The 8,227-nt window shown below is 26.7% G+C and overlaps 6 protein-coding genes across 6 annotated transcripts in view, besides 11 other annotated features; 2 read left to right on the top strand and 4 right to left on the bottom strand.

Moving 5' to 3' along the window:
* The first annotated feature begins 401 nt into the window (after positions 1-401).
* Positions 402-473: a sequence feature (AT_rich).
* Positions 474-606: 133 nt separating this feature from the next.
* Positions 607-664: a sequence feature (AT_rich).
* Positions 665-876: 212 nt separating this feature from the next.
* Positions 877-912: a sequence feature (AT_rich).
* Positions 913-977: 65 nt separating this feature from the next.
* Positions 978-1,079: a microsatellite.
* Positions 1,080-1,100: 21 nt separating this feature from the next.
* Positions 1,101-2,069, bottom strand: EDI_077360 (uncharacterized protein; the record flags this gene model as incomplete). The annotated part of the gene is made up of 1 exon (XM_001738092.1): positions 1,101-2,069. One exon carries the CDS (start codon positions 2,067-2,069, stop codon positions 1,101-1,103), a length of 969 nt encoding a protein of 322 aa, XP_001738144.1.
* A 47-nt stretch (positions 2,070-2,116) lies between these two features.
* Positions 2,117-2,187: a sequence feature (AT_rich).
* EDI_077350 (uncharacterized protein) lies at positions 2,171-2,821 on the bottom strand (the record flags this gene model as incomplete). Its single annotated transcript, XM_001738091.1, has 1 exon — positions 2,171-2,821. One exon carries the CDS (start codon positions 2,819-2,821, stop codon positions 2,171-2,173), a length of 651 nt encoding a protein of 216 aa, XP_001738143.1.
* Positions 2,822-2,863: 42 nt separating this feature from the next.
* Positions 2,864-2,903: a sequence feature (AT_rich).
* A 106-nt stretch (positions 2,904-3,009) lies between these two features.
* Positions 3,010-4,563, top strand: EDI_077340 (serine/threonine protein phosphatase 2B catalytic subunit gamma isoform, putative; the record flags this gene model as incomplete). Its single annotated transcript, XM_001738090.1, has 1 exon — positions 3,010-4,563. The coding sequence occupies one exon, from the start codon at positions 3,010-3,012 to the stop codon at positions 4,561-4,563; it is 1,554 nt and encodes a 517-aa protein (XP_001738142.1).
* Positions 4,564-4,589: 26 nt separating this feature from the next.
* Positions 4,590-4,787: a sequence feature (AT_rich).
* Positions 4,788-4,915: 128 nt separating this feature from the next.
* On the top strand, positions 4,916-5,579 carry EDI_077330 (GTP-binding protein YPTC1, putative; the record flags this gene model as incomplete). Its single annotated transcript, XM_001738089.1, has 2 exons — positions 4,916-5,117; positions 5,170-5,579. The coding sequence occupies 2 exons, from the start codon at positions 4,916-4,918 to the stop codon at positions 5,577-5,579; spliced, it is 612 nt and encodes a 203-aa protein (XP_001738141.1).
* Positions 5,066-5,100: a sequence feature (AT_rich).
* Positions 5,127-5,168: a sequence feature (AT_rich).
* A 30-nt stretch (positions 5,580-5,609) lies between the features above and the next one.
* Positions 5,610-5,693: a sequence feature (AT_rich).
* Positions 5,694-5,726: 33 nt separating this feature from the next.
* On the bottom strand, positions 5,727-7,699 carry EDI_077320 (minichromosome maintenance protein, putative; the record flags this gene model as incomplete). Its single annotated transcript, XM_001738088.1, has 2 exons — positions 5,727-7,379; positions 7,433-7,699. The coding sequence occupies 2 exons, from the start codon at positions 7,697-7,699 to the stop codon at positions 5,727-5,729; spliced, it is 1,920 nt and encodes a 639-aa protein (XP_001738140.1).
* An 8-nt stretch (positions 7,700-7,707) lies between these two features.
* Positions 7,708-7,798: a sequence feature (AT_rich).
* EDI_077210 (cation efflux protein/ zinc transporter, putative) overlaps positions 7,793-8,227 on the bottom strand; it is a gene marked incomplete at both ends in the record, with an annotated part of 1,016 nt that continues 581 nt past the window's right edge. Inside the window, one exon of the mRNA XM_001738087.1 lies at positions 7,793-8,223. Coding sequence (XP_001738139.1) covers positions 7,793-8,223 — 431 coding nt within the window. The remainder of the gene's footprint in view (positions 8,224-8,227) is intronic.

The raw sequence follows: 8,227 nt of genomic DNA, 5'->3' as shown, positions 1-8,227 counted from the left end.
TACTCACAAAATTATTTTCGACTTAATATATTTATTCTGTTACTAATTTAATAGTTACAAAAGTTTATTAAATGGTTCTTTCTCAACTCTCCTCTAACCTCGACGTTTTCTCTTACAAACATTTCAGTTTTTATTGAAAAGCAGATCCTTTCTTAAAAAAACCTCTAATTTTTAAGTGCTCTGTTCATTATACATTAAAACCATCATTTTGAATTTTGATTATTTGAACTAATCCTAATAATCTTCCTAGAATCTTTTTCTTATATAAATTTGATTTATTAAAAAGAGTCTTTAGTATTTACTTGTTTTTAAATTGCTTTCTTCTATTTATTTGACTATATAATAGGATATTTTAAATGATTTAGTCATACTTCTGTTTAGATCTTTTCACACTCAAAATCATATTATTTGTTAATAAAACTATAATGATTGTATAAAATTATTATAATTTTATACAATTATATTTTTAATAAGAATAAACACTAGTTAGGTTTCAAGACACAAGTCTTCTACCTGTTGTTCACGTGAGATTATATCCCATCATTCACTCTCAATTAAGACTACTTCTTCTGGCCCATCTATATTTCCATATTCACTCCAATAATGAATTATAAATTATATTTTTAACCAATATTATAATATTTATTAAAAAAACTTTTTTTAAGAATTACTTTTTGAAATATTCATGAAGCATTTACTTAAAGACTAATACCTTAAACCTTTTTACTCATTTCTCGTATACATGTAATGGGTTTAAACAATATTAAAAGAGTGTATTTCGGAGGTTTTAACTTGAGTTGTTTGTGCATTTTTTGAATTTCTAACTTAAATACTCAAATAATTTGAATTTCTTTAAAAAAAACGTTATTTCTGATCAAAAATAAATAAAAAAGATCTTTTTATTAATAAATAGGAAAATAATGAACTCTTCTGTTTTTAGTCTCAACTTCAACTGGAAAGGTTTTTAAAGTTAAGTTATAAAAAAAATAAAGAAAAATAAATTTTACTAGAAGGAAGAAAATAAAAATAATTATGAAGAAAAGAAAAAAAATAAAGTGATTTAAAACAAAATTGAAAATGGATTATGTCATAAAGACTTTTTAGTTCCATTGAAGTACAAGGAACTTTGAAATAGGAAATGTTATTGGATAAAATTGTCCTAAAAGTACTGAATGACTTCCACCAACATCATAGTAATCACTAATAGAAGGAAGCTCATAAACTGATTTATCTTTTTTAATATAAAAAGCACCATTTACTCCAATAATTACATCTTGAGATTGAGATTTTCCATTAAATAGACATAATGATGTGGCATTAGGATTTTTTACATTAAATCGAGTTGGGTCAGATGTTGGGCCAACAATAGAAAAAATACATCCATTTTCATCTTTTGATATATCGTCATTACCTTCAGCATCACCTAACATTGACTGTTCATTAAATGAACCGAATGAACAACCACTTTCAGTAATAATAAGTAACATCAAATTTCTTTTACCATAAATCTTAGTATGTAATACTTGTGGGTCTATTGAGAAGATGTCAGAAGAGAAAAGTAAAGAAAAGTTAGTTTTACCAGTAATATTTTTTAATACTGGGATATAATCTTTTAAATAAATTCTTTTCTTTTCTTCTTCTTGTCTAAGAGTTTCTTGTAAACTATTAACTTTGGCAGTAGTTTGTAAATTAGAATGTTTAAATTTAATAGTGATAGTAGTTTCCATATTATTGTTTTTTCTCTTCTTCTTATAAGATTCATCAAGAACAACAACAAGAGTTACTGTCTTTTCTGGTTCTTGAAAATCAGGAACTGGTACTTTTACTGTTCCAAGTAAATCGTCAGAGTTCATTCTATCCCAGTCCCAACATTCAAAAACTAATTCTCCTGATAGTTTTTTTACTTCTACTGATTGATCCCATTTAGGTTCAGAAGTATTCTTTTGAACTGAAGTTTTAAAAGTCTTTGAGGAACCTTCTTCTGTGTATTTCATTAAAATATATGGATCACACCATTGAATTACATCAGCTTTTGGCCAATTATTACCTTGAACAAAAGTAATTTCCATTATAAAAGAATTTTAAGTTTAATAATTATAAAGTTTCTGGAAAGAAGAAAAAAAATAAAATCATTAAAAAAAAGTAAAAGTTAAAATTATGATTTTTACAATTATTTATGAATAATATCATGAAATGAAGACATTTGAACATGATCAAGTTCCATTGTTTTAACTTTTTTTGACTGAGTATTTACATCAACAATTTCTTGATATAATTCTTTTTCTGAATGAGTTAATGTCCTAACAAATTTATTTGCTTGTTCTGATGAATTACAAGCTTCATCATAAATACGACGTAAACGAATTAACATCATATTACGAATAGATTTAGCTAATTCAACATCTCCTATTTCTTGTGCAATATTTCCACCAACTTCAAAATAAAAAGGGAATTTACTAAAATTAATAGAAGAAGGATTTACTTCAAAAACGTCAGTTGCTTTTTTAATAAATTGACGTGAATATTCTTTATTAAATTCTTCATTAACAATAATTCTAACATAACCATAATTTTGTAATGTAATAGCTAACCATAATGGTATTTGAAATTTCCTTCCTTCAGGAATAGATGAGTCATTAAAAGATAAATCGTTTTGTGAGTTTGGAGTTGTAATTTGAGATTCAATATTATGTTGGGTTTGTGTTAATTCAGTTAAACTTGGAATATTTGTTCCTTTACTTTTGTCAAGAAATCCAAGACCAGAAATATCTTGAATTGCTTGTACAGTAACTTTTGTTTCTTCACTAATAAGGTGTTCCATTCAGAATTTCAAACAATAATAAAAACAGAAATTTTATTAACCAAAAATACTAAAATAAATAATTTATTTTATAATAAAAAAACTAAAAGAAAAAGAAAAACATTTCTTTTGATGAACTAAAAGAAAAGGAGAAAAAAGAATGAAATTCAGATTATTTTCAAAGAACTTAAAACTTGTTATTGAGTATAATGTCTACTCTTCAATCAAAATTAATTATTCCCCGAGTCAATGGTAAATATGATTTAAGTGTCCTTAGAGATCATTTTATGAAAGGTGGAATTATTGAACAAAATTGTTTAGTTTCTCTTATTAAAGAAGCTTCAGAATTAACAAGAGCTGAACCTAATTTACTTGAAATAGAAAATACTGCCCTTGTTTTTGGTGATTTCCATGGACAATATTTTGATTTTTTGTCAGAATTATCTGATAGTGAATGGGATAAATATCAATATACAACTGTTTTTTTAGGTGATTATGTTGATCGTGGGGAATATTCATGTGAAATTCTTATTACATTACTTTGTATGAAAGTAAATGATCCAACTGGAGTTATTTTACTTCGTGGTAATCATGAATCTCGTTCTATGACAGAAAAATTTGGTTTTAAAACAGAAACAATTTGGAAATATAATAATGCTATATACGATTTATTTTGTGAATTTTTTAATACAATTCCATTAGCTGCTTTATTTAAATGTTCTTTAGGTTCTTTCTTATTATGTCATGGTGGTATTTCACCTAAATTAAATATGTTAGATGATATTAGGTATATTAATAGATTTACTGAACCTCCTCACAGTGGATTATTTTGTGATTTATTATGGTCTGATCCTACAAATGATTCTTTCTTTGCTGAAAATTCTAATATAAAATGGAGATGGGAAAGTATTGGTTTTCTTCCTAATAGTCCACGGAATTGTTCTTTTATTTATGGATATGCTGCTATGTCTAAGTTTATTGAAAATACTCAAGTTAGAGCTATTATAAGAGGACATCAATGTGTTTCTAATGGAATTGAATTACATAATTTTGGAGACATTGACCTTGATTCTCCTTTAGCTTTTACTATTTTTAGTGCTCCTAATTATTCTGATAGAAATAAAGGTGCTGGAATGCTTATTTCTGATACTGGAATTAATGTAAGAACGTATAATGGTTCAGACCTTATTAGTGATTATAAACCAATACTCATTGATGGGTTTAAATTAAGTCTTCAATTACTTGTTAAAGAAGTTAGTAATTTATGGGATGATTTCCTTTATTATGTATATGACACTTATGACTCTGATGATGAAAAAGAAGATGACCTTGACATATCTCATCTTGCTGATAAAATCGCTGAATATGAAAAGGTTAGTGATATAACTAATACCCCATCTTTAATCCCTTCTACCTCTACAGAAAAAATAAATAATGAAACAGAAACATCAGTAGTTTATTCAAAAGAAGTTGTTGAACATCCAACTGTTAATCCTACTGGAAAGAAGAGAACTCCTATGAGAAAAAAAACAAAAAAATCAACCTCTTCAGATACTGGTTTATCACTAAGTTCTACTTTTGAAAAATACACTAAAACTCATAAAGCCACTTCTCTTGCTGCTTCCATTGTTAGTGAAAAACCAACTTTATATGAACATAAAAAACTTATTAGAGCTGAATCTGCACCTATTTCCATTGAAGAATTAAGAAAGAAATGGGAAGAACATCGTAAAAATCATTCTAATCAAATAACTAAGGAATAAGCCTTTCTTTAATTATTCAGATATTCTTTTTTAAATAAATAAAAAAAACAATTGGATTAAAACTAAATAAGAAAATTCTAAATTAAATTATCATATTTCATTTTTCATTTTATTTAATATATTTACTTATTCTTATAAATTTCTTAAAATAAATATTCGAATTTATTTTTTCATTTTTTGATTTTTATTAAAGAATTTTTTTATTATGATTTCAAAATATTTTTGAAAGATTTTGTTTATTAAGAAATATTGATTAGACATATTAAAAAGTCATTAAGTTTAACTATGATTTTATTATGGGGAAATTTAAATAAGTAAAACTTAGTATAACTCATTCAAATAAAAAAACAAAATGACACATACTTATCCTAATTTTAATCATTTATTTAAAATTCTCATTATTGGAGAATCTGGAGTTGGAAAGACTGCATTAATGCAAAGGTTCTGTGATAATATATTTGAGCCATGTTATATGCCAACAGTTGGAGTTGATTTTAAACTGAAATTAATGAAATTAAATAATGAAATAATAAAAATGCAATTATGGGATACTGGTTTGTTACATATTTTATTTGATTTAAAATAAAAAAATTCTTATATTTAAAGCTGGACAAGAAAGATTTAGAAATATAACATCAAGTTATTACAGAGGTACTCAAGGAGTTCTTATAGTCTATGACGTAACTGATACATCTACATTTGACCAAATATCATCTTGGTTTAATGAGGTAATGAGAAAAACTGAACATAATCCACCTGTGATTTATATTATTGGAAATAAAATGGATTTAAAAGATAGAATATGTGTACAACCAGAATCTATTGAAAGACTTGTTAAGAAAATAGGTGGTATTAAGTACTTCTTTATTAGTGCAAAAGATGGTAATGGGGTTGAAGATATATTCTCACAATTAGGATTTGATATTCTTCAGAAAAAGGAATTAATAGTTACAAATGAAAAACAATGTGTTATTCAACCTTACAAAAAAGATCATCAAAATACATGCCAATGTTAATCAGTGTATTTTGTTATTAAATTCATTTGGTTTATATTAATAATTTAAAGTTTAAAATTGAAATTATCTTAATTACTATCAATAAATATATAAATTTATTTATGAATAAATATTGAAGAGAAGTAATAAAATAATAAAGACATTGAATTACTTATCATCTCTTCGTTTTTTATGTTTTTCTTTTTGTCTAACAGCGGAGTTCATAGTTGATAATTCAAATAATCTTATAGCTTCATCTACATGATTTTCATCAGCAATATCACTCATAGTCATTTTTGCTAATGCTTCACTAATACGAATAATGGCTTCAAGTTGTCTTACAGTTATTGGAACACCTTCATCATTATCATTTTCAAGTTTGTTTTCCCTTACTTTTTGTCTAATTGAAACAAAATAATCCGATAATTTATTTGAAGCATTTTCTGTAAGACGAGGAATACAATATGCTTTGCAATAAGCAATATACTCCTTTAAAGTGTCTGTACTTAAATTATCAACTTTTACATCTTGACGATGAATGTCCATAATATGTCTAACTATTTCTTTATCTCTTTTTGCATCATGTTTATCTCTAATCATGAAAATCATATCAAATCTTGATAAAATAGTAGTTTTTAGATTAACATTATCACCAAATGATGCCCGTTCATTAAATCTTCCAAACGATGGGTTTGCTGCAGCTAAAACAGCAGACCGTGCATTCAAAACGGCTGTGATACCTGCTTTTGCAATAGAAATTGTTTGTTGTTCCATTGCCTCATGAATAGCAACACGATCAACTTCATTCATTTTATCAAATTCATCAATACAAACAACACCTCCATCTCCAAGTACAAGAGCTCCCCCTTCAAGATAAAATTCTCCAGTAGAAGAATCTTTATTAACAGCTGCAGTTAATCCAGCAGCAGAAGAACCTTTACCAGAAGTATAAACACCAATTGGAGTTGCCATTTGAACAAATTTGAGTAATTGAGACTTTGCTGTTCCAGGGTCTCCCATTAATAAAACATTAATATCTCCTCTTAAATGAGTTCCATCTGGAAGTGCTTTACCACTTCCACCAAGCATAAGACATAAAACAGCTTCTTTAATATCATCATATCCACAAATAGCTGGTGCAATTGATTTAATAAGTTTTTCTTTAGTTATTGTTCTTGCAACTTCTTTCATTCTTCTATCGTCTTGAGAAACAACTTGACCACTTATCTCAATTCCAATTGCTCTAATATATGATGTTGAAATGGTTCCTTTTCTTTGTAAGGACGCACCAAAAATACCTTCAATACATATTCTTTGACCAGCTGTTAATCCAACAACAAGATAACGTTCTAAAATAACTGTAACTGTTCTTGGAACTTCACCTGGTGCAACATTCTCTGGTGTTTCTTGTAATTTTAATATAACTCGATCAACAAATTTACATTTTTCAGTGACAACATCATAAGGGTCTTGAGGACATTTTTTACCAGTTATTGGACTTACTCCATCACATGATTTTGGATAATTAATAATACCACAACATGATGGAACTATAACTGAAATTTCTTTTTGACAACTCCTACACCTTAATATTGCTTTAGTTACTTTTGGTTCAACTCGACTAATTGAAACTATAATACCACTTACTCTAATAACTTTACTAAGAAAAGAAGATTGTAACATACGAGGTTGAATCATTTTACTTTGAGTGTCTTTAATAATGACTTGCATCATTGGTCCTCCAGTTTCACTTTCTATATAGTCTTCTTTTTTTTCCCAACCTCTCATTGAAAGTACTTGAACTGAAAGAACATTTTCAAACTATATATGAATATTAGTCATATCATTATTAACTAATTACTGTTTTAACAAACAATAGATATAAATTCAGATGCATGTTTAAATAATGCTTCTTTTAAACTTTCATCAAAATTTTGAAGATCCATAATATCAATTTCTAAGAAATACTTTCCCATTCTAATATTTCTTTGTAACTGTTCTCTATAATCAAAAATATTATTTTTATGTTTACTAAAATTCTTTACAAATGAAATAATTTTAGGTTCAAGATTTCCCCTAACACTTCCAAAATCATTTGTATATAAATCATGTCCATCACTAACAGCCAAAACTCCTTCCATGACTGTTCTTTTATTTTATCTTTTTGTTTTTAAGTTTTTTTTTGTTAAAACTTTTAGAATTAAAAGAAAAAAAAATAAAATAATAATTTTTTATTATTTCTTTTCTATCAATGGTTGTTTACAACACACATCATTTTTACATTCATCACTTGGACAACCAATCAAACATCTTCTTGAAATACCAATAGAGTCATGTCCATTTGCTTCTCCAATAACCCCTAATTCTGTTTGAATAGTTGTTGAATGAACTCCATATTTATGGAATACATTTTTAACATCCTGAACAATTTCCATTACACGACAACGATCATCTTCATTTAAGAATAAATGAATCGTAGCAACATTTGTTTCATTGGCTAACTGCCATAAATGAAATTCGTGAATTGAATCAACGCCATTAACAGCTAAAATATCTCTTTTTAATTTTTTTATTGAAACATTTTGTGGAACTCGTTGCATTAAAATCTTAATACAAGAATATACTAATGGTGTTCCTGAACACATAATAACACCAGCAACAATCACTGA

This window comes from Entamoeba dispar, genomic scaffold, assembly GCF_000209125.1.
Source record: "Entamoeba dispar SAW760 scf_1105229461101 genomic scaffold, whole genome shotgun sequence".
Classification (NCBI taxonomy): domain Eukaryota; phylum Evosea; order Mastigamoebida; family Endamoebidae; genus Entamoeba; species Entamoeba dispar.
Note: the sequence above shows the minus strand (reverse complement) of the source record. Positions and strands in the feature narration are given on the sequence as shown.